The sequence below is a fragment of the Pristiophorus japonicus genome, chromosome 10 (assembly GCF_044704955.1).
Source record: "Pristiophorus japonicus isolate sPriJap1 chromosome 10, sPriJap1.hap1, whole genome shotgun sequence".
Classification (NCBI taxonomy): Eukaryota; Metazoa; Chordata; class Chondrichthyes; family Pristiophoridae; genus Pristiophorus; species Pristiophorus japonicus.
In genome coordinates this window covers 178294370-178319935 of record NC_091986.1, presented here as the reverse complement: position 1 = coordinate 178319935, position 25566 = coordinate 178294370, and the positions used below count along the sequence as shown (strand labels likewise).

General features: G+C 45.7%; 1 protein-coding gene and 1 long non-coding RNA gene across 2 annotated transcripts in view; one reads left to right on the top strand and one right to left on the bottom strand.

The window, feature by feature from the left end:
• Positions 1-23112, top strand: part of smad9 (SMAD family member 9) — a 48498-nt gene extending 25386 nt beyond the window's left edge. Inside the window, 3 exon segments of the mRNA XM_070891328.1 lie at positions 22805-22830; positions 22833-22973; positions 22976-23112. Of these exon segments, the coding sequence (XP_070747429.1) occupies positions 22805-22830; positions 22833-22973; positions 22976-23112 (304 nt within the window).
• Positions 20228-22662, bottom strand: LOC139275214 (uncharacterized). The gene is made up of 2 exons (XR_011595697.1): positions 22475-22662; positions 20228-21569 (listed from the first exon to the last, which is right to left on the bottom strand). It is a non-coding gene; the product is annotated as an uncharacterized lncRNA (long non-coding RNA).
• Positions 23113-25566: the final 2454 nt, after the last annotated feature.

The window sequence follows — 25566 nt, the reverse complement described above, 5'->3', positions numbered from 1 at the left end:
CGAGTTGAGGAGCTGGAGTCCGAGTTACAGACATTGCAAGACATCAGGGAGGGAGAAAGTTACTTGGACCTTTTGCTCTCGGAGGCAGCCACACCCTCTAGATTAAATACTTTAGAATTGACATGTGGTAAGGGACAGGAGGGTGTGACTGTGAGAGAAGCAGGTAAGGGGATCCAGGAGGTATTATTGCAGGAGCCTCAGTCCCTGCACTTGTTCAATAGATTCGAGGTACTTGCAACCCTTGAGAACAAGTGTGCAGACTGCGGGGTGGATGAGCAGACTGACCAAGGCACTGTGGTGCGGAAAGCCATTCAAGTGGGGGGAGTAAAGAGGCAGGTGTTTGTAGTAGGGGACAGTATAGTTAGGGGGATAGATAGGGTTCAATGCAGCCGAGAATGTGGGTCCCGAAGGCTGTGTTGCCTACCTGGTGCCAGGGTGAACGACATCTCCTCCGGGCTGGAGAAGAACTTGGAGTGGGAGGGGGAGGATCCAGTTGACGTGGTACACATCGGTACCAATGAAAGAGTAGGACTAAGAAAGAGGTCCTGCTGAGAGTTTGAACAGCTATGGACTAAATTGAAAAGCAGAACCACAAAGGTAAAAATCTCTGCATTATTACCTGAGCCCCGAGCAAAATGGCATAGGGTCAATAGAATCAGGGAGATGAATGCGTGGCTCAGAGGTTGGTGCAGGAAAGTGGGTTTCGATTCGTGGGGCACTGGCACCAATACTCGGGAAAGAGAGAGCTGTTCTGTGGGGACGGACTACACCTGAACTATGCTGGGACCAGAGTTCTAGCGAACCGAATAACTAGGGAGGTCGGGCTTTAAACTAAATAAGGGTGTGGGGGTGGGGGGTAGGGGGGTGGAGGACGGTCACAGTAGAGAGCAATCAAGAATGCTAAAGAGAAAAGAAAAGGAAGCAATGCAGGAAAGTGATTGTGGTAAGGATAACCAGATTATGTCAGAAAGGGACAGAGCATTCAAACAAAACAGTACATTAACAAATAGGGTCCAGGTAAGAAAAAATAGCGACAAGACAAATAGGGCTACAGTACAAAATAATGTTCAGATGTCTAAAATGTTAAAAAGACATTTAAAAGCATTGTATCTGATTGCATGAAGCATCTGTAATAAGGTAGATGAATTAACAGTGGAAATAGATGTAAACAGATATGATATAGTTGCAATTACGGAAACATGGTTGCAGGGTGACCAGGGTTTGGAACTGAATATCCAAGGATATTCGATATTTAGGAAGGACAGGCAAAAAGGAAGAGGGGGTGGTGTGGGGTTGTTAGTAAAGGATGACATCAGAGCAATAGTGAGAAAGGATATTGGCTCAGAAAATCAAGATGTAGTATCAGTCTGGGTGGAGCTAAGGACCACCAACGGGCAGAAAGCATACAAACATATAAAATAGGTGCAGGATCTGGCCATTCGGCCCTTCGAGCCTGCACCACCATTCAATATGATCATGGCTGATCATACAACCTCAGTATCCCACCCCAGCCTTCTCTCCTTACCCCCTGATTCCTTTAGCCGTAAGGGCCACATATAACTCCCTTTTGAATATGTCCAACGAACTGGACTCAACAACTTTCTGTGGCAGAGAATTCCACAGGTTCACAACTCTCTGGGTGAAAAAGTTTCTCTTCATCTCGGTCCTATATGGCTTACCCCTTATCCTTAGACTGTGACCCCGGTTCTGGACTTCCCCAATATCGGAAACATCCTTCCTGCATCTAACCTGTCCAGTCCCGTCAGAATTTTATGTTTCTGTGAGATCCCCTCTCATTCTTCTAAATTCCAGTGAATATAAGCCCAGCCAATTCAATCCCTCCTCATTTGTCAGTCCTGCCATCCCGGCAATCAGTCTGGTGAACCTTCGCTGCACTCCCTCAATAGCAAGCACGTCCTTCCTCAGATTAGGAAACCAAAACTGAACACAATACTCAAGGTGTGGTCTCACCAAGGCCCTGTACAACTGCAGTAAGACCTCCCTGCTCCTATACACAAATTCCCTCGCTATGAAGGCCAGCATACCATTCGTTTTTTTTACTGTCTGCTGTACCTGTATGCCTACCTTCAATTACTGATGTACTATGACACCCAGGTCTCGTTGCACCTCCCCTTTTACTAATCTGTCACCATTCAGATAATAATCTGCCTTCCTGTTTTTGCCACCAAGGTGGATAACCTCACATTTATCCACATTATATTGCATCTGCCATGCATTTGCCCATTCATTTAACTTGTCCAAGTCCCCCTGCGCCTCTTAGCATCCTCCTCGCAGCTCGCACTGCCACCCAGCTTAGTGTCATCTGCAAACTTGGAGATATTACATTCAATTCCTTTGTCTAAATCATTAATGTATATTGTAAATAGCTGGGGTCCCAGCACTGAACCTTGTTGTACTCCACTCGTCACTGCCTGCCATTCTGAAAAGGACCCGTTTATTTCCACTCTTTACTTCCTGTCTGCCAACCAGTTTTCTATCCATGTCAATACATTACCCCCAATCCCATGTGCCTTAATTTTGCACACTAATCTCTTGTGTGGGACCTTGTCAAAAGCCTTTTGAAAGTCCAAATACACCACATCCACTGGTTCTCCCTTATCCACTCTACTAGTTATATCCTCAAAAAACTCTGGAAGATTTGTCAAGCATTATTTCCCTTTCATAAATCCATGCTGACTTGGACCGATGCTGTCACTGCTTTCCAAATGAGCTGCTATTACATCTTTAATAATTGATTCCAGCATTTTTCGACCACCGATGTCAGGCTAACCGGTCTATAATTCCTTGTTTTCTCTCTCCATCCTTTTTTAAACATTGGTGGGAGTTGTCTATAGGCCTTCAAACAGTAGTGGTAGTGTAGGAGATGGCATCAAGCAGGAAATTAGAGATGCATGTATCAAGGGTTCTACAGTAATCGTAGGTGATTTTAATCTACATATAGACTGGTCAAACCAAATTAGTAATAATACTGTGGCAGATGAATTCCTGGAGTGTGTACGAGAAGGATTTTTAGACCAGTATGTTGAGGAGACTACTAGGGAACAGGCTATCCTAGATTGGGCATTGTGTAATGAGAAGGGGTTAATTCACAGTCTTGTTGTGTGGGATCCTTTAGGAAAAAGTGACCATTACATCATTGAATTGTTTAGGGTCCTAAATCTAAACAAAGGAAACTACGAAGGTATGAGGAATGAATTAACTATGATAGATTGGGAAGATTCATTAAAAGGCATGACAGTGGATAGTTAATGGCTAATATTTAAAGAACGACTGCAAGAAATGCAACAGTTATACATTCCTTTCTGGCGTAAAAACACAAAAGGAAAAGTGGTCCAACCATGGCTAACAAAAGAAATTAAGGATAGTATTAGATCCAAAGAGGAGTTATACAAAGTTGCCAGAAAAAGTAGCAAGCCTGAGGATTGGGAGCAGTTTAGAATTCAGCAAAAAAAGACCAAGGGCTAGAACCTCCACTTTTTTTGCATGCTTAACGCCCACTTAACGCCCATTTTACCGCTGAAATGACGTATAGCGCCCATATATCACCCATTTAGCCACAAAATGGAAACTGACAGGCATTTCTCAGACACTGATCGCCGAGCGTTACTTTCCCCATGTGCTTAACGCCGGGAAAAAATAATACTGCCCGCCCACAGTTTTTGGGCGGATTCATCAGAATGGGCGAAATCAACGCCCATAATATCGCCCAGCGATAATTTCCGCACTGATTTAACGCTGAGATTTTTTTTGTCGAAAAGAGCATATTTACCAAAACTAACAGTCATGAGATCGCCCAGCGTCACTTTTACCACGTCGCACACATATCGGCCACAATATCGGCCTGACATCGGTAGTGGGTAAAATGATGGAATCAATTATTAAGGATGTCATAGCAGTGCATTTGGAAAGAGGTGACATGATAGGTCCAAGTCAGCATGGATTTATGAAAGGGAAATCATGCTTGACAAATCTTCTGGAATTTTTTGAGGATGTTTCCAGTAGAGTGGACAAGGGAGAACCAGTTGATGTGGTATATTTGGACTTTCAGAAGGCGTTCGACAAGGTCCCACACAAGAGATTGATGTGCAAAGTTAGAGCACATGGGATTGGGGGTAGTGTACTGACATGGATTGAGAACTGGTTGTCAGACAGGAAGCAAAGAGTAGGAGTAAATGGGTACTTTTCAGAATGGCAGGCAGTGACTAGTGGGGTACCGCAAGGTTCTGTGCTGGGGCCCCAGCTGTTTACACTGTACATTAATGATTTAGATGAGGGGATTAAATGTAGTATCTCCAAATTTGCGGATGACACTAAGTTGGGTGGCAGTGTGAGCTGCGAGGAGGATGCTGTGAGGCTGCAGAGCGACTTGGTTAGGTGAGTGGGCAAATGCATGGCAGATGAAGTATAATGTGGATAAATGTGAGGTTATCCACTTTGGTGGTAAAAACAGAGAGACAGACTATTATCTGAATGGTGACAGATTAGGAAAAGGGGAGGTGCAAAGAGACCTGGGTGTCGTGGTACATCAGTCATTGAAGGTTGGCATGCAGGTACAGCAGGCGGTTAAGAAAGCAAATGGCATGTTGGCCTTCATAGCAAGGGGATTTGAGTACAGGGGCAGGGAGGTGTTGCTACAGTTGTACAGGCCATTGGTGAGGCCACACCTGGAGTATTGTGTACAGTTTTGGTCTCCTAACCTGAGGAAGGACATTCTTGCTATTGAGGGAGTGTAGCGAAGGTTCACCAGACTGATTCCCGGGATGGCGGGACTGACCTATCAAGAAAGACTGGATCAACTGGGCTTGTATTCACTGGAGTTCAGAAGAATGAGAGGGGACCTCATAGAAACGTTTAAAATTCTGACGGGTTTAGACAGGTTAGATGCAGGAAGAATGTTCCCAATGTTGGGGAAGTCCAGAACCAGAGGTCACAGTCTAAGGATAAGGGGTAAGCCATTTAGGACCGAGATGCGGAGGAACTTCTTCACCCAGAGAGTGGTGAACCTGTGGAATTCTCTACCACAGAAAGTTGTTGAGGCCAATTCATTAAATATATTCAAAAAGGAGTTAGATGAAGTCGTTACTACTTGGGGGATCAAGGGGTATGGCGAGAAAGCAGGAATGGGGTACTGAAGTTGAATGTTCAGCCATGAACTCATTGAATGGCGGTGCAGGCTAGAAGGGCCGAATGGCCTACTCCTACACCTATTTTCTATGTTTCTATGTTTCTAATATCGCTCGCCCAAAAAACCACCCAGAAAAAGTGGAACTAACCGGAACTAATCACAGCGTTATGGACGCCATGTTCTACATCACATGTCGCATCCTTTAAAAGGCTGCTGTGCTTCAACCTTGGGGGAGTTCGGATATACTCTGGAGGTCGTTGGAGTTGATATGAACATCTCTACAAACATCTTGACCATACTGTGACCAATTGAAATTGAATAGGTGTCTTCGTTGGGACATTCATTCTTTTTGACCAATCGGTGGAAAACAGATAGCTATTGGAATGGGGCCTGTCCTTTCTCACCCTCTCTTGGTGACCAATTACATGCAGCAGACTCGAGATTGCCGAAGGTACGCTCCACAGCATTATTTGCCCAATGTAAGACGTGCCAGACTGATGAGGAGGACCAGATGTTACAACCCCCCGCAAGTACAAGGAAAAGCATTCTTACCTCAACTTGCCCGATACCACCTGCCTTCGGAGGCTGCGCTTCCACAAAGAGGTTATCACTGAGGTATGCCAGCTGATAAGGGGAGATCTGCAGCCTGCCAGCCCCATCAGTACTGCACTGTCCGTCGAGGTCAAAGTCACCGCGGCACTGTCGTTCTATGCCTTGGGTTCTTTTCAGGCCACAGTTGGAGACATTTGCGGACTTTTTAAGCATGCCACATATTGCTGCATTAGACAGGTCACTGAAGCCCTGTATGCATGCAGGAGGGACATGATCAGCTTCCCTATGACCAGGGAGGCACAGAGTGAGAGGGCTCTAGGATTCTCCAGAATTGCAAACTTCCCCAAGGTGCAGGGAGCAATAGGCTGTATGCACATTGCGATGCGGGCACCTTTTCAGGATGTTGAGATTTTCAGGAACCACAAGGAATTCCACTCCCGGATTGTCCAACTCATTGTCGACCACCAGCAAATTATACTGGTAGTGAATGCTCAATTTCCAGGCGGCATCCATGATACTCACATCCTGTGTGAGAGCACTGTATCTGACTTGTTTAACAATCAGCCACAAGGTCAATGCTGGATGCTTGGTGATAAAGAATATGGCCTCGCTGATGACCCCCCTGCGTGACACCCACACCACGGCCAAGAGGCAATACAACAAGAGCCACTGCGCAACTCGCAATATCGTGGAGAAAACCATTGGCTTGCTGAAGCAGCTCTTTAGATGTCAAGACCAGTCAGGAGGCGAGCTCCAATACCACCCTGAGCAGGTAGCTCAATTCGTGGTGGTGTGCTCCATGATGCACAACTTGGCTATCAGGAGGGGACAAGAATTGCCTGATGAGACTGAGAGTCCACCTCACCAGAGAGAGGAAGAGGAGGATGAGGGGGCATGGCTTCAGCGTCAGCCTCGGCACAGACAATTAGGCTGACGCTGAAGCCATGCCCCGCCCCCCTGTAGACCTCATCAAAGGGCGCATGGTGGCATGATAGCTGCAAGAGCCTTATGTCAGGAGCTCATCAATGATCACTTTTGTTATGTCTTGAATAAAGAGTCAGACTAGATACTACAAGCTCAAAGTAAGGTGTCACCGTAGTCCTTTATTACAGATCTCAGACTGCCTCTCCAGCCTGTGAGGCCTCCTTATATACAGGTGCTCCCAAAGGATTGTGGGATCCTTTAGGACTCCAGGGGATAAGCCCTCTGGTGGTTAGACATGGTATTTACAGGTTTACATACATAACAACACTCCCCCCCCCCCCCCCCCCCCCCCAGGTCGATCTGGTGTCTTCCTTTTCCTGGTTGATCGTCTCAGTGCAAATTATAGTTTTGGTAAATCGTTTGTTGGGCCCTCTCTGGGCTGCTGCGGAGCTCGCCTTGCTGGGCTGCTGCGGGTGATGGGTTCTGCTTCGTGGTCAACCACTGGGTCGGTTGCCACTTGTGTGTGTGTTGGAGAGTCGAAAAAGGTAGAGTCTTTTGTGGGTTGTTCTGGATAGTCCGTAAATCTGAGTTTAGTTTGGTCCGAGTGTTTCCTGCAGGTGAGTCCATTTGAGAGTTTGACCACAAACACCCTACTCCCCTCTTTGGCCACGACAGTGCCAGGAAGCCACTTGGGACCTTGTCCATAGTTCAACACAAATACAGGATCATTTATCTCAATTTCACGTGACACATTTGCGCGATAATGATATGTATTCTGTTGAAGCCGTCTGCTCTCTACTTGTTCGTGTAGATCAGGATGGACTAACGAGAGCCTTGTCTTAAATGCCCTTTTCAGGAGCAGTTCAGCGGGAGGAACCCCAATGAGCGAGTGGGGTCTTGTGCGGTAACTAAGCAAGATTCGAGATAAGCGAGTCTGCAGTGAGCCTTCAGTTACCCTTTTCAAGCTCTGCTTGATTGTTTGAACTGCTCGTTCTGCCTGACCATTGGACGCTGGTTTAAATGGGGCAGATGTGACGCGTTTGATCCCATTGCGGGTCATGAACTCCTTGAACTCGGCACTGGTAAAGCACGGCCCATTGTCACTTACAAGGACATCAGGCAGGCCATGCGTGGCAAACATGGCCCGTAGGCTTTCAATGGTGGCAGCTGACGTGCTTGCTGACATTATCGCACATTCAATCCATTTGGTGTACGCATCTACAACCACTAAGAACATTTTTCCCAAGAACGGGCCTGCATAATCGACATGGACTCTAGACCATGGTTTGGAGGGCCAGGACCATAAACTTAGTGGCACTTTCCTGGGTGCATTGCTTAACTGGGAACATGTGTTACATTTGTGCACGCAGGACTCTAAGTCTGCATCGATACTGGGCCACCATACGTGGGATCTGGCTCACGCTTTCATTATTACAATGTGGAGACCACGAATGAAGGTGTCCCTGCCCTTTTTTGGCACCACTACCCGATTACCCCACAGGAGGCAGTCTGCCTGTATGGACATTTCATCTTTGCACCACTGGTACGGCTTTATTTCTTCCTGCATCTCTAACGGGACACTAGACCAACTCCCATGGAGCACACAGTTTTTTTTACTAAGGACAGTAAGGGGTCCTGGCTCGTCCAGGTTCTAATCTGTCGGACGGTAACAGGTGATTGCTCACTCTCGAATGCTTCCATTACCATAACTAAATCTGCGGGCTGTGTCATCTCCACCCCTGCGGTGGGCAATGGCAGCCTACTGAGAGCATCAGCACAGTTTTTTGTGCCTGGCCTGTGGCGGATGATGTAGTTGTATGCGGACAAAGTGAGTGCCCATCTCTGGATGCAGGCTGATGCATTCGTATTTATCCCCTTACTTTCAGAAAAGAGGGATATAAGCGGCTTATGGTCGGTTTCCAATTCAAATTTGAGCCCAAACAGATATTGATGCATTTTCTTTACCCCGTAAACACCAGCTAACGCTTCTTTTTCGATCATACTATAGGCCCTCTCAGCCTTAGAGAGATTTCTGGATGCATAAGCAACCGGTTGCAATTTCCCAAATTCATTAGCTTGTTGCAATACACACCCAATCCCGTACGACAATGCATCAAATGCTAGTACCAAACGCTTACATGGATCGTATAACACAAGTAATTTGTTTGAACATAACAGCTTCCTTGCTTTCTCAAAGGCATTTTCTTGGCTTTTACCCCATACCCATTCATCTCCTTTACGCAGTAAAGAGTGCAGGGGTTCTAACAATGTGCTAAGACCTGGTAAGAAGTTCAGGAGTCCTAGAAACAACCGCAGCTCTGTCACGTTCTGTGGTCTCGGTGCGTTCTTAATTGCCTCTGTCTTTGAATCGGTGGGCCTGATACCGTCCGCCGCGATTCTTCTCCCCAGGAACTCCACTTCAGGTGCCAGGAAAACGCACTTCGAGCGTTTTAGCCTGAGCCCCACATGATTAAGCTGACTAAGAACCTCCTTCAGATTCTGCAGGTGCTCGACAGTGTTCCGACCTGGAACCAAGATGTCGTCCTAGAAGACCATGGTACGTGGGACCGACTTCAGAAAGCTTTCCATGTTGCTCTGAAATATCGCTGCGGCCGATCGAATCCCAAACTGGCATCTGTTGTAAATGAAGAGACCTTTGTGCGTTTTGATGCAGGTGAGGCCTTTTGATGATTCCTTCAGCTCCTGCATCATGTGGGCCGAGGTCAAGTCCAGCTTCGTGAACGTTTTCCCTCCCGCCAGCATTGCAAATAGGTCGTCTGCCTTTGGTAGTGGGTATTGATCCTGCAGTGAGAAACAATTGATAGTTACTTTGTAATCATCACAGATTCTGATGGTGCCATCTCCCTTGAGGACTGGAACAATTGGACTGGCCCACTCATTGAATTCGATTGGCGAAATGATGCCCTCTCATTGCAGCCTGTCCAGCTAGATCTCCACCCTCTCTCTCATCATGTAAGGTACCGCTCTCGCCTTGTGATGGATAGGTTACACCCCTGGAATCAAATGGATCTGCACTTTTGCTCCTTGGAACTTCCCGATGCCTGGTTCGAACACCGAGGGGAACTTGCTTAGGACCTGGGCGCATGAGGTGTCGTCGACGGACGAAAGCGCTCGGACGTCGTCCCAGTTCCAGCATATCTTTCTCAGCCAGCTCCTGTTGAACAGCGTGGGACCATCGACCGGTACCACCCAGAGTGGTAACTTATGCACCGCTCCATTATAGGAGACCTTTACGGTAGCACTGCGGATTACGGGAATCAGTTCCTTTGTATACAATCTCAGTTTAGTACGAATGGGAGTCAGGACTGGCCTTGAAGCCTTGCTGCACCACAATTTATAGAAAGTCTTTTTGCTCATTATGGATTGGCTTGCACCTGTGTCCAGCTCCATGGACACCGGGAGTCCATTTAATTCAACCTTCAGCATTATCGGGGACACTTTGTGGTAAATGTGTGCACCTCATATACCTCTGCCTCCTGGGTCTGAGGCTCTGGTTCGTTGTGATCCACTGTGGATCGGTCCTCCTCTGTAACATGGTGATTTGCTGGATTAGCAGGGTTTGCAGCTCACCTGCACATACATTGGAGGTGTCCCATTGTTCCACAGCCCTTGCAAACGTATCCTTTGAAGCGGCATGAATGAAAATGATGATCACCCCGGCAACGCCAACAAGCCTCGATGGTGGACTGAGTCATCTGCGGACGTGCAGCTGCAGGCGTGTAAGTCCTGCCCTGTACATTTCGATTCAAAAACAACATTACTTTATTCACAGTACTTGCAGCAGCCTTTGTGTGCTGAGAAATTTGTTTGGAATTGTCATTGGTGGCGATAAACGCCTGGGCTATCGCTATGACTTTACTCAAGGTTGGGGTCTCTACACTCAAAAGTTTGCGAAGTATTACTTTATGGTCAATGCCTAATACAAAGAAGTCCCTGAGCATACGCTCCAAGTGTCCTTCAAAGTCGCAATGTCCTGCAAGGCACCTTAACTCGGCGACGTAGCCACTTCCTGGTCTTCAGACCTCTAGTAGAACCCATACCTCGCCATCAGAACGCTTTCCTTCGGGTTTAGATGCTCCCGGGCCAGTGTGCACAACTTATTGTATGACTTGTCTGTGGGTTTCGCTGGAGCGAGCAGGTTTTTCATGAGGCCATACGTTGGTGCCCTGCAAACGGTGAGGAGGATCACCCTTTGTTTGGCAGCGTTCCCTTCTCCTTCCAACTCGTTGGCCACGAAGTATTGGTCAAGTCGCTCCACGAAGGTTTCCCAATCATCTCCCTCCGAAAATTTCTCCAGGATGCCCACGGTTCTCTGCATTGTTGCAGTGGGGTTCGTCATCTGTATTTCGTTGACAGTTGTTATGTCTTGAATAAAGAGTCAGATTAGATACAGCAAGCTCAAAGTAAGGTGTGATTGTAATCCTTTATTACAGATCTCAGAATGACTCTGCGGCCTGTGAGGCCTCCTTATATACAGGTGCTCCCAAGGGATTGTGGGATCCCTTGGGACTACAGGGGATAAGCCCTCTGGTGGTTAGACATGGTATTTACAGGTTTACATACATAACAGCTTTGCCTGAAAGAACGTTGGTGTGATTTACAAGGCAGACACATTGCTGGGTGCGGCAATGATACATCAATGGTAGACATCATCTTGGTGACAGTTAAAGTTTAAGTTGATTGAAGTTAAGTATCATTATACCCTTTGATGTTAAGGAATCACCAGTGTGTAACGGTGCAGCTATCTGAGCCAATGCGCAACAAGGTTTTGTTAAATAAAAAACATTTAAACTGAACATTTGTTTGAAATCATCAGTATTTCTGTAAAAACCAACCCTTCCCCCACCTCCCCCCCCCATTTCTCCTCCCCACCTCTACCCCTTCCCCTTCTCCTACTGACTCCAAGCCACATGGCCAAGGAGCTCCTCAGGTGATGCTTCATTGCGGGGGGGGGGGGGGGGGGGGACATGACAGCTGAACCGCTGCTTGGACGGATACGGGAAAGGATGGTCCTGAGGTGGGAACGTACACCGAGCCAGAAGCAAGATGTTGCTGCTGGCTCTCATGTGGTTGGCAATAGGGGAGCGGCACCTTGCGGAGCAGTACCATGCTCTGGGACCACTGGGAGCCCTCTGCCACCAGTGTTCCTGGCTACCAGCTCCAGGGCCTCCTCCATCCATTCCATGTTACATCTTATTTGTTGGATAAAAACTCGGTGCTATGTTCTTGGTGATTAGTAGGCTTTTTGCTGCTGGTGAATCTCCCTCATGCCTCCCACAACAGCCAAACAAGCACACACCACAGCCACACACACCTTCAGTCCCTCTGAGCTCCCTCTCTCTCTGTCTCCTCTTCTGCGCATGTCATGATGACCCTTGACCTTCTGAATCGTGGGAATCAAGCGTTGCCATGCCATTGCTAATGACGGCAACACTTTACAGCAGAAGGTCAAAAAAATTTAACGCTACCGCCCATTTCATATCGCTCGCGGTAACGTCCATCTTCAAAAATGGAGACTAGGTTCTTTGGGAATGGGCGAGAAGCCGGTGATCCGAAAACCCTTTTTTACGGTCCACGCCGGAAATAACATCCGTTTTTGGGCGATAAGCACAAAAGTGGAAAATCTAGCCCCAAGAGATTGATTAAGAGGGGAAAAATAGAGTATGAGAGTAAACTTGCAAGGGACATAAAAGCCGACTGCAAAAGTTTCTAAAAGTACGTAAAAAGAAAAAGATTAATGAAGACAAATGTAGGACCTTTACAGACAGAAACGGGAGAATTTGTAATGGGGAACAAGTAAATGGCAGAACAATTAAATAAATACTTCGGTTCTGTCTTCAAGGAAGAGGACACAAATAACGTCCCAGAAATGCTCGGGAACCAAGGGTCTAGTGAGCAAGAGGAATTAAAGGAAATGATTATTAGTAAGAAAATAGTGCTGGAGAAACTAATGGAACTGAAGGCCGATAAATTCCCAAGATCTGATGATCTGCATCCCAGAGTACTAAAAGAGGTAGCCATGTTAATGCATTGGTTGTCATCTTCCAAAATTCTATAGATTATGGAACAGTTCCTGCAGATTGGAGGGTGGCAAATGTAACCCCACTATTTAAAAAAAAGGAGGGAGAGAGAAAACAGGGAACTACAGACTGGTTGGCCTAACATCAGTAATAGGGAAAATGCTGGAGTCTATTATAAAGGCACATTTAGATAATATTAACAGGATGAAACAAAGTCAACATGGATTTATGAAAGGAAAATCATGTTTGACAAACCTACTGGAGTTTTTTGAGGATGCAACTGATAGAATAGATAAGGGAGAACCAGTGGATGTAGTGTATTTGGATTTTCAGAAGGTCTTTGATAAAATCCCACATAAAAGGTTAGTGTGCAAAATTAAAGCACATAGAATTGGGGGTAATGTATTGACATGGATTAAAAATTGGTTAACTGACAGGAAACAGAGAGTAGGAATAAACAGGTCTTTTTCGGGGTGGCCGGCAGTGACTAGTGGGGTACCACAAGGATCAGTGCTTGGGCCCCAGCTATTCACAAATATATAAATGATTTAGATGAGAGAACCAAATGTAATATTTCCAAGTTTGCTGACGACACAAAATTGGGATTGTGAGTTGTGAGGAGGATGCAAAGACGCTGCAAGGTGATTTAGATAAATTGAGTGAGTGGGCAAACACATGGCAGATGCAGTATAACGTGCATAAATGTGAAGTTATCCACTTTGGTAGGAAAAACATAAGGACAAAGTATTATTAAAATGGTGATGGCTTGGCAAGTGTCAATGTACAAAGGGACTTGGGTGTCCTTGTACACCAGTCACTGAAAACAAACATGCAGGTGCAGCAAGCAGTTAGGAAGGCAAATGGTATATTGCCCTTCATTGTAAGAGGATTTGAGTACAGGAGCAAGGATGTCTTACTAAAGTTATACAGGGCCTTGGTGAGACCTCACCTGGACTATTGGGTGCAGTTTTGGTCTCCTTACGTAAAAAAGGATATATTTGCCATAGAGGGAGTGCAGCGAAGGATCTCCAGACTGATTCCTGGGATGGCAGGACTGTTGTATGAGGAGAGATTGGGTCGACTAGACCTGTATCACTCGAGTTTAGAAGAATGGGAGGGGATCTCATTGAAACGTATAAAATTCTGACTGAGTTGGATAGTCTGGATGTGGGGAGGATGTTTCCCCTGGCTGGGAAGTCTAGAACAAGGGGTCACAGTCTCAGGATACGGGGTAGGAAATTTAGGATCGAGATGAGGAGAAATGTTTTCACTCAGAGGGTGGTGAACCTGTGGAATTCTCTACCACAGAAGGCTGTGGAGGCCAAGTCACTGAATATATTTAAGAGGGAGATAGATAGATTTCTAGAAACAAAAGGCATCAAGGGGTATGGGGAAAAAGCGAGAATATAATGTTGAGATAGAGGATCAGCCATGATCATATTGAATGGCGGTGCAGACTCGAAGGGCCGAATGGCCTACTACTGCTCCTATTTTCTATGTTTCTATGGAGGAGGGCCTGCTGAGCTGTACTCTCTCACTGATCTGGAGGAGCGTGCTGCAGCCTTAGTGGGCAGCCATAATCGTTCTGCCACCCGTGGTGCTGCAGATCCTGTTGTTTCACCACGTGACTAATGTGTAAAGCAGTGGTAAACCAGTGGTAATTTAAAGTAATTTAATGCCATTTGATTATAATAAATGAATGATGTAATGAAATGCATGCACCTTCTGTACTCTTATGTTGTAGGGTGTTGTTTTACACTCTACTCTGATTCTTAGACCTCGCAACTTATAGTGGGAAAAGGACAACACGTGACACACAATTTAGGCTTAACCCAGTGTCAGTTTTATTACGCATCGGAAACCGTCTAAAACTACAGGACTAGATTTCTGAGAGAAATTTGACTTTAGACATACAATCACCAGAGATTTGTGATCGTTGATTCCGTGACCTGCTTCTTCTGTCTTCCTGTCCTTCTCCTCCCTTCCTGACCTTCTGCTGAGCTGCTTTTTGCTCACATATTTATATCCAGGTTTTGAATAAGTTTCTCACTGGGCCGAAGTCCAATTATCGATGTGGTGATTTGTTTAACTGGCTGTGGTGATGAATTTGAATGGCAACTAATTTGCACATGTAGTCGATATTGCAAAAGATATTTCCTTATGTTGAATGCTGTTATCCAAAAATTTGCATTTCGTAGGGTCCTTTATTGTCCGGTCTTTTTACAGACTTGATGTCTCCAGTGGGCTGTTTTCCCCACCCTGGTCAATCAAGTTCAAGACCTCACATAACAACTCCATTGCTGTTTTGCATGAAGTCAGTTTTAGTTCCTGACCACAGGATATCCTTAATTGCCTGACTTAATTCCAAAGGTTTGTATTAAATTCCAAAAGCTTGGATTAATCAATTTTTAGTTCATGGTCTGTGTTTTTCTGAAGATTAGTTACCTTACACTCTCTCCTTTTAATGTCTCTTGTAATAAACTCAGAGACATTATTCGGGGTGGTGTCTTCTTTTCCACGAGCGTTTTGGTGGATTGCAGCCTTCAGTCAAATCTCCCCATTATGTTTCTTTTTACACACAAAACCCAATGGTTTTACCATACATAGAAACATAGAAAATAGGTGCAGGAGTAGGCCATTCGGCCCTTCGAGTCTGCACCACCATTCAATAAGATCATGGCTGATCATTCATCTCAGTACCCCTTTCCTGCTTTCTCTCCATACCCCTTGATCCCTTTAGCCATCAGGGCTATATCTAACTCCCTCTTGAATATATCTAATGAACTGGCATCAACAACTCTCTACGGTAGAAAATTCCACAGGTTAACAACTCTCTGAGTGAAGAGGTTTTTCCTCATCTCGGTCCTAAATGGCTTACCCTTTAGGCTTAGACTGTGACCCCTGGTTCTGGACTACCCCAACATCGGGAACATTCTTCCTGCATCTAACCTGTCCAGTCCCGTCAGAATGTTATATGTTTCGATGAGATCCCCTCTCATTCTTCTAAATTCCAGTGAGTACAAGCCCAGCCGATCCAATCTCTCCTCATATGTCAGACCTGTCATCCCGGGAATCAGTCTGCTGAACTCCCTCAATAGCAAGAACATCCTTCCTCAGATTAGGAGACCAAAACTGAACACAATATTCCAGGTGAGGCCTCACCAAGGCCCTGTACAACTGCAGTAAGACCTCCCTGCTCATAAATCCCCTAGCTATGAAGGCCAACATGTCATTTGCCTTCTTCACCGCCTGCTGTACCTGCATGCCAACTTTCAATGACTAATGTACCATGACACCCAGGTCTCGTTGCACCTCCCCTTTTCCTAATCTGCCGGCCAGATAATATTCTGCCTTCGTGTTTTTGCCACCAAAGTGGATAACCTCACATTTATCCACATTATACTGCATCTGCCATGCATTTGCCCACTCACCTAACCTGCCCAAGTCGCCCTTCAGCCTCTTAGTATCCTCCTCACAGCTCACAGCGCTACCCAGCTTAGCGTCATCTGCAAACTTGGAGATATTACACTCAATTCCTTCCTCTAAATCATTGATGTATATTGTAAATACTGGGGTCCCAGCACTGAGCCCTGCAGCACCCCACTAGCCACTGCCTGCCATTCTGAGAAGGACTCATTTATCCCTACTCTCTGCTTCCTGTATGCCAACCAGTTCTCTATCCACATCAATACATTACCCTCAATACCATGTGCTTTAATTTTGCACACTAATCTTTTGTATGGGACCTTGTCAAAAGCCTTTTGAAAGTCCAAATACACCTTGTCCACTCTACTAGTTACATCCTCAAAAAATTCTAAAAGATTTGTCAAGCTTGATTTCCCTTTCATAAATCCATGCTGACTTGGACCGATCCTGTCACTGCTTTCCAAATACGCTATTTCATCTTTAATAATTGGTTCCAACATTTTCCCCACTACTAATGTCAGACTAACTGGTCTATAATTCCCCGTTTTCTCTCTCCCTCCTTTTTAAAAAAGAGGTGTTACATTAGCTACCCTCCAATCCATAGGAATTGATAGACTGTTGGAAACTGATCACCAATGCATCCACTATTTCTAGGGCCACTTCCTTAAGTACTCTGGGATACAGACTATCAAGCCCTGGGGATTTATCAGCCTTCAATCCCATCAATTTCCTTAACACAATTTCCTGATTAATAAGGATATCCTTCAGTTCCTCCTTCTCGCTAGACCCTCGGTCCCTTAATATTTCCGGAAGGTTATATGTGTCTTCCTACTTGAAGACAGAACCAAAGTATTTGTTCAATTGGTCTGCCATTTCCTTGTTCCCCATTATAAATTCACTTGATTCTGACTGCAAGGGACCTACGTTTGTCTTCACTAATCTTTTTCTCTTCACATATCTATAGAAGCTTTTGCAGTCAGTTTTTATGTTCCCAGCAAGCTTACTCTCAAACTCTATTTTCCCCCTCCTAATTAAACCCTTTGTCCTCCTCTGCTGAATTCTAAATTTCTCCCAGTCCTCAGGTTTGCTGCTTTTTCTGGCCAATTTATATGCCTCTTCCTTGGATTTAACACTATCCCTAATTTCCCTTGTTAGCCACGGTTAAGCCACCTTCCCCGTTTTATTTTTATTCCAGACAGGGATGTACAATTGTTGAAGTTCATCCATGTGATCTTTAAATGTTTGTCATTGCCTATCCACCGCCAGCCTTTTAAGTATCGTTCGCCAGTCTATTCTAGCCAATACAACAGTGTTTCTTACAACAAAACCATGTTTTCCTTAATCTGACTTTGGTTTATACCTTTTTTACAACCACTTTGGCCTGGGTTTACTTTAATAAACCATCCAGATTCCCTTCCCTCGTCATTTTCTTTAGTTTACAGTTCAGGACAAGTAGATATAACACTATTATCAACTGTACAATTATTAATGAGTGTGATACGATTCGAACCCAGAGGGGGATTTCAATATTGAGTCTCAGATCCCATCGTGGAGGGGCCATCATTGCCTCGATTTATACCCTTACTTTATCATTCTCCTGGTGTAATGTGTAATAATGTTTGTGGGACAGCTCGATGTTCTTTAATAGTTCAGTAAAGTGTTCGGGTAACGGCGGGATACTGTATCCAAAACGCAATATGTATTCCTGGAGGTTCGGTAAAGTACCGTTGACTGTGATATTTATGCGTTTGTGGTCTGAAATAAGAATTATCCTTTCTTGTGCTACTTGTGTCTCTAGAGAGGTAGAATCCCTCTCTGGGCACCAAGTGTCCTGGTGTATTCTATACCAACTTTCGCTGGTGGTGACACAGTATGACCCGTTTCCCTTATACGCAACCTGTGGGGAACATGGTCGTGAGCTGTCACTTTCATAATACAGCTTATAGGTTGCCCTATGCTTGAACCCACATACCAGCTGGTCAAAAGGGTTTAGATAGGGGCACAATATCACATGTGTACCCCCTCTCTGGCATCCCTCCAGACTAGCACCGGTTATTGAGTCTCCCAATTTTACCACATACTGCGGGGTTTTATGATGTTTCACATGTACCCCGTTCCGAATTACCCCAATGTTTTCCACCCTGTATACCGGTACGGGTCATTGTGACTGATCCAACACTGCTATTCTAAGCACTATCCCCATTATGGATTGTTTACTTTGACCGGGACTGGATACGTTTCGGAGGCTGACCGTAGCTGGCACGAATTCCGGAGATTGTTATAGACACTCAGTGCTTTTAGATGCTTGTTACTGACCCACGATGGTACGTGGCCTTGATTTAAATCCTCTAAATTACTGCGATCTTCATTTAACAACCAAGCTTCACATGACACACACGTCATTCTGAGCAGCTTGATCTGATGCGTTTCTACCCTCCTTGATTAAAGCATTGATGTTCTGAGTGTGTTTTTCCACCTCAGCTACCATCTCTTTCAAATGAATTGTCATTGTCTGGTCCTCCTGTAATTTGTTACCCTCTATGTCGTGAACCTCCTCCAGTATTTTCTTTAACTGGTCCCTTAAGGTATTCACTTGGTCTTGCAACTGCGCGTTGTCCACACTATTTATCAGTGATGTCCCAGTATTAAATGCTGTAGCTACATCACTCATTAGCCCCCTTTTCCATCTTGGTTTGTTCACTTACCCTGACTCCCGTCCCTGTAATTCTTTTGATAGAATTGTTTGAATGGTTACTAATTTGCACACGGAGTCGATATTGCAAAAGATATTTCCTTATGCTAAATGCTGTTATCCAAAAATTTGCATTTCATAGGGTCCTTTATTGTCCAGTCTTTTTACAGACTTGATGTCTCCAGTGGACTGTTTTCCCCACCCTGGTCAATCAAGTTCAGGGCCTCACGTAATAACTCCATTGTTGTTATGCATGAAGTCAGTTTTAGTTCCTGACCACAGGATGTCCTTAATTGCCCAACTTAATTCCAAAAGCTTGTGTTAAATTCCAAAAGCTTGGATTAATCAATTTTTAGCTCATGGTCTGTGTTTTCTGAAGATTAGTAATCTTACAATGTTAATCATATGTAACGTTTCTCATTCACATTTATTGCAGTAGATATGCTCGTACATATGCCTGCGCAGCGCAAGCATTCTCATGTCTCCCCTTCTCTTCTACTAACCTCAATTATGTTTTCCAGCTCCCCAGGCACAACGGGAGGCCCCTGGCGCAACACCCATGGTGCTGCAGCTCAAGCTCACCACGGGTGATGAAGAGCAAACCGAGGAGGAGGAGGAGGAGGAGGATTATGAGCCCGATCTGTCATCTGTGGTACCTGCGGCCACGTCATCCTCAACAGATGAAGTAACGGAGCCAAGCGGCTTGCAGCAGGCCACTCTGAGTCATCCAGTGCCCACGCTGACCCCGCGGAGGTTGAGTCGGCAAAGTAGGCAAGCGCTGAGACGGACAGATGTTAATGAGGACATGGTTTCACTGTCGAGGGCGCGCATCGACATAGGTCGAGAGCTCCATCAGGCACTTGTTGGGTTAACCGGCAACATTGCCACACTGACTGTCAGAATATCGGAGGGCATGGGGCAGATAGTTGCGGCAATAGGGCGAACGACCGACTCTGTCGATGCCTTGCGGCACGCGATAGTCTCAGGATGCAGCATTGCCCCTCAAGGTGCCGTACCACCAACCAGCACGACAGATGCGAGACAGGAGGAAGAACTTCCTTCTGACTCAGAAGATGTTTCTTCGCAAACGTCTTCTCCTCGATCCACTGAGGTCATTCTGCCAACGTCACCCCCCCCTTCCTCCCCAGAGCCCTTGAAGTACTCTGCTGCAAGATATCTTGGTCCTGTTACTAAGGGATTACGTGGGAAACTGGGGGTTACAACAAGGGGGGGGGGGTCAAGTTAGAGGAGGGAAGCATGGCCACAGGTAGGGAGGGGGCTGTATTTTATTGTTTTGTTATTAAAAAAAAATTGTTGATTGTTGACTGTTGGGGATGGTGGGAGGGTATTCTTGTAATATTGCTGTGGAAAAAAATGGTTCACTTTTGGGCGTTGGTGGGGGGGGCGGTGTTATATATGTTTGTTGAAAAAATTTTAAAACAGCTGTTAAATTATTAAAAAATTTTATTTAACTTTACAATTGTTGTGAAGTGTCTTCTAATAACGTACGGTAAAACATCAATACAAGTGTTGCAAACAATGGCTATGGCCAGGCCAGGCCAGGCAAGGATGAAACGTAACACAACTGTAACTGTCATCAACGTATTTTCACGCAAAGTGTTTATTTATGAGCTGCTGACACAAGAGTTTTGCAGCTGCGTAACTACTACGGGGCTTTTCCAGTGGTGTGTGGAGTGGGGGGGCGTGGGGACATGGGTTCATCACCAGGCTGATTGTCCTCCTTGAGGTCCTCGTCGTCCTCCTTGTCCTCCTCTTCCGCCTCCCCTCTCTCCTGAGGTGGACCGGCAGCCCCATTTGGCAATTGTTGTCTGCTCCTGATAGCTAGTTTATGCAACATGCAGCACACCACAATGAACTCAGCGACCTGCTCAGGGTGGTACTGTAGGTTGTCTCCTGAGTGGTCCAGGCACCTAACTCCAATTGTCTTTTTGACGATATTGCGTGTGGCTATATGGCTTTCGTTGTAGCACTTCTCGGCTTCTGTCTGGGGCTTACGCAGGTGGGTCATGCTCCAGCTGGCAAGGCCATATCCTTTATCCCCCAGCATCCAACCGTGACCTTGTGGCTGACTCTTAAACAGGTCAGAGGTAGTGCTCTCATGTAAGATATGCGCATCATGGATGCTCCCTGGAAAATTTGCATTTCCTGCCCGATTATTTGCTTGTGATCAACAACGAGCTGCACATTCAGGGAATGGAATCGCTTTCAATTCTGTAACACCTCTGCAACCTGTAAAAGTGCTCGCTGGGCGATGTGCGTAGAATCTATTGCTCCCTACACCTTAGGGAAGTTTGCAATTCTTGAGAACCCTAAAGCCCTCTCACTCTGTGCCTCCCTGGTCATAGCAAAGTTTATAAAGTCCATCCTGCGTGCGAAAAGGGCTTCAGTCACCTGTTGAATGCAGCAATGTGTGGCGTGCTGAGAGATACCGCAAATGTCGCCAGCTGAGGCCTGAAAAGAGCATGATGCATAGAAGGAAAGTGCCGCAGTAATCTTAACCTCAACGGGCAGTGCGGTCCTGATGGTACTGGTAGGCTGCAGATCTTCCTTAAATAGTTGGCATATCTCTCTGATGATCTCCTTTCGGAATCGCAGCCTTCTAATGCACATGTTATCGGACAAGTCCAGATATGATCGCTTATCCCTGTAAATGCTTTGGGTGTAACATCTCCTCCTCCTCAGCAGTCTACCACCTCTTTGGGCACATAATGCACTTCAATGAACTTTCTCCCATCTCTATTCTGCAGCATGTGAGTAGTCATCAATTCTGGTTGAGAAATTACAGGCCCCATCACTATAAATCACTATAAATGCCCTAATCTGTCTTCTTAAATTGTCCTCAACAAATACAATATAAATTGGAAATTACCCACGATGTGATTAGATGATTAGCAAGATTCAAAAATGCCCTTGAAGTCACTCACAAATTGCTTCTCCTCCCAACCACTTCAAGCAGCCTTTTAAAGATTAAAGATTAAAGATCCTCCGAGTTACATAATAGCGTCCATAGTGCCAAGTTAAGGTCAGGTGAGTGCAACTTTTCTTGAGTATCTTTTTGGGTCAGTGATCATTTGGGCAAATTATAGGCGAAATGCCGAAAGTAGTGCTCGGTGATATCTGGGCGACAATCAGGCGCTAGTTTCCATTATAAGCAGTATTCTGGGTCTTGCACGAGGATGATGTCATATTTTTTTTTTAAATAGGCCGGGCAATGCAGCTCATTCCTGGATGCCGAAAGTTGCGCCGGTGATAAATGGGCTATAATTGGGCACGAGTTTCCATTTTTCATCAAAAATGGGCAATAGAGTGAATCTTAGCACTTATATGGGTGCTAAATGGGCGCTAAATGTGCGATAATGTGTCGAAAGTCTAGCCCCTCGTTCTCCGAGATAACCGTGATAGAACTGCAAATATAGTGGGACAGTCAGGTGGTACAATGTGTTGATGAACTGGGGATCAGTCACGATATGGTATAGAGTGAGAAATCTTAAGGGAAGACTAAAAACAACTATGTACAACCAGCATATAAAATTAAAGGTATGTTTTTCCAGCTCCAACTTTAGTTTACATCAAAAATTGAGAATTGCATCTGATGAATATGGGCAGTGCTGGCAAAGCCACATTTATTGCCCATGCCTAGTTGCCCTGAGAAGATGGTGGAGGGTATTCTACCTGAACTGCCGCAGACCTGGTGGTGATAGTGCTCCCACACATTACACCAGACTTCATTCAAGGAGTTGGAGTTGCTAGTTCTGTTTTCTGACAAGCTGTATTCAAAACAGCAGGTGATGTGTGGACAGACATGATGGGCTCATTATTAAGTTTTTTCTTCCACCAGATCTTGATTAGCTGAAAGTTCACAGAGCTGAATAAATTGAAAAAAAATTAATCATGTATGGTTACAAAAATCCTTTAGGTCTCATAATGTTGATGTCATTATTTTAAAACAAAGCTTCTTTGGGTAAGCAGGCACAATAAACTCTTCATGAAAAATCTTCCAAGTGTCCATCTATACTATATTGGAGGTAAGGTTATGCTGAATGCTTGAGTGACAGCAGCAACTTTGTTCAGAGTCGCAACTGCAACTATCAACATGGCTTTCACCCAACCACTGTTTGCAAGATTCCCAGTGGCTGTAGCCTCAAGATATTCAATAATCAGCTCTTTACGCAGCTCTTGCTCAATCTGTAAATCATGGATTTGAAGTGGTCTATGAGTTGACAAAAATGTGCACAATTCGGCTACGGAGATATGGCTTCATACTATGCATATTTGATGAAATCCATTATCCAAGACATTTGTTGTGTTAACAAAGGCATATCTTACTACTTGCCACTGGACCAAGATCAAGCTCTGTCAAGTCCGAGTGGTGGCTGGTGTGCAACGGCCACCAGGCACTAAAAAAATCCACGCACAGGCATTGTCCACCCTTCAACATGTAGTTCGGAACCTGGAATATTAGGCCCTTCATTAAAACACTTGTGAACTCATTGAACCCATCCCTTTTTTGTGTGGAAACAAGTCATCTTCGATTCGAGGGACTGCCTAAGAAAAAAATCTTACTATGTTAATGCACTATGGAATTCTTGCCACATAAAAATTGTTCCATTCATGCCATGTTTTTATTTTCCAGATAATTTTTTGCTCCTTGTTGCCTGCTCAACTATTTAAAATGATGACTATTTTAGAAATTGTTTAACATGCTTGGGGAGTAGAAGCTGAATAGTGCTTTGGAACTCAGAACTTCAAATCTTTCCAGTTGGCTAGTGGTTATGTAAAATGTAAACTTATATTGATCTTTTTAAACTTAATGTATCAATCATGGGAACGTTCTGCACTTTAGGAGTTTAGATCCACACATTTTAATGAAAACTTATGTTAATAAATCAAATTTTTGGGGGTGAATTTTTGGATTTCCCTCCCATCCCCTCCAAAATGGCCATACAATCGTCGGAGTAGCACCTAAAGTTGGCATTGGGAGGGCCAAACCTATTTTGGGTTCAGGCCTCATTTGACCGCTGCTAGTGAGCTGTGGGCAGCCTGCTGCAGCCGTGTCGGTTGTGAGAGAGCAGGAATCGGCTGGCACCCACACAAGATCCCGATTTTGAGGATGGGGCCCACAGCAAGGTGCAGCATTTTTGTGGATGCAAAAGGCGTGGGATCCGTTTGCAACATCAGCTAGCATGGGGGCCAGGAAAGGAAGTTGGGTGGTCAGCAGTTTAGTGGGAATGGGGTCGAGAGAGCAGGCGGTAGATCTCGTGGACAAGATGAGCTCGGAGAGGGCATGAGGAGAGATAGGAGAGAAATGAGAGAAAGATGCAAGTTCTGGGCTAGGGTATGGAGGGAACCTTGGCTTTCTGAGCAAGGGGAAGGGAAGGATGCGGCAGAACCAGCTGAATAGATGGTCTCAATCTCAGTGACAAAGAAATCAGTGAACTCTTCACTTGTTGTTGGAGGTGAGAGTGAAACAGGCAGGGGAAGAGGGATTTAAGGGGATGGTTGATAGTGGAGAAAAGCAGCAGGAATCATCTTTGCAATTCAGAATGCTCCTGGAGTATTGAACAGTTTCGTCAGAGGAGAGATGGACCTGATAGTTCTTGATGTGGTCAAGCCAGATCTGGTGAGAGGTTGTTTGCCATGGCTGGAGAGTCTGGAACTAGAGGTCAGAGTTTCAGGATAAGGGCCGGCCATTTAAGACTGAAATGAGGAGGAATTTCTTCATTCAGAGGGTTGTGAATCTTTGCAATTCTCTGCCCCAGAGGATTGTGGATTTGTTGAGTATATTCAATGTTGAGATAGATAGATTTTTGGACTCTAGGGAAATCAAAGGATATGGAGGTTGGGCAGGAAAGTGGAATTGAGGTCAAAGATCAGCCATGATCTTATTCAATGGTAGAGCAGGCTCGAGGGGTTGTATGGTCTACTCCTGCTCCTAATTCTTGTTATTATGGAGAGCAGTCAGTCGAGGAGGCGGGAGCTCGGAGCAGCGTGAGTCCGGGGTCGGCGAGAGGCCTATAAAGGCCAGCGGGAGTCGAGCAGTTCGAGCAGTCAGTCGAGGAGGCGGGAGCTCGGAGTAGCGCGAGTCCGGGGTCGGCGAGAGGCCTATAAAGGCCAGCGGGAGTCGAGCAGTTCGAGCAGTCAGTCGAGGAGGCGGGAGCTCGGAGCAGCGCGAGTCCGGGGTCGGCGAGAGGCCTATAAAGGCCAGCGGGAGTCGAGCAGTTCAAGCAGTCAGTCGAGGAGGCGGGAGCTCGGAGCAGCGCGAGTACGGGGTCGGCGAGAGGCGTACCGGTGCAGCTACAGGGAGAAGGCAAAGAAAGAAACAAAGGTGACGTCACAGCCTAGGGGGTAAGTGATTGGCTGGTGATTGGTGAGTAGTTTTTCTTTTTCTTCTTATATTAGTCAGTAACTTTTAACATTGTTGTTGCCAATTTAAGTGTATCTAAGGGTTAAGTCATGGCAGGAGAGCTCGGTCGGGTGTTATGCTCCTCCTGTACCATGTGGGAACTCAGGGACACTTCCGGTGTCCCTGACGACTACGTGTGCAGGATGTGTATCCACCTCCAGCTCCTGACTGTCCGCGTTGCGGAGTTGGAGCTGAGGGTGGATTCGCTCTGGAGCATCCACGATGCTGAGAATGACGTGAGTATCACGTGTAGTGAGTTGGTCTTACTGCAGGGAAAGGGTCCACAGCCAGCTAGGGAATGGAAGACCAGCAGGAAGAGTAGTGCAAGGAAGGTAGTGCAGGGGTCCCCTGCGGTCATCCC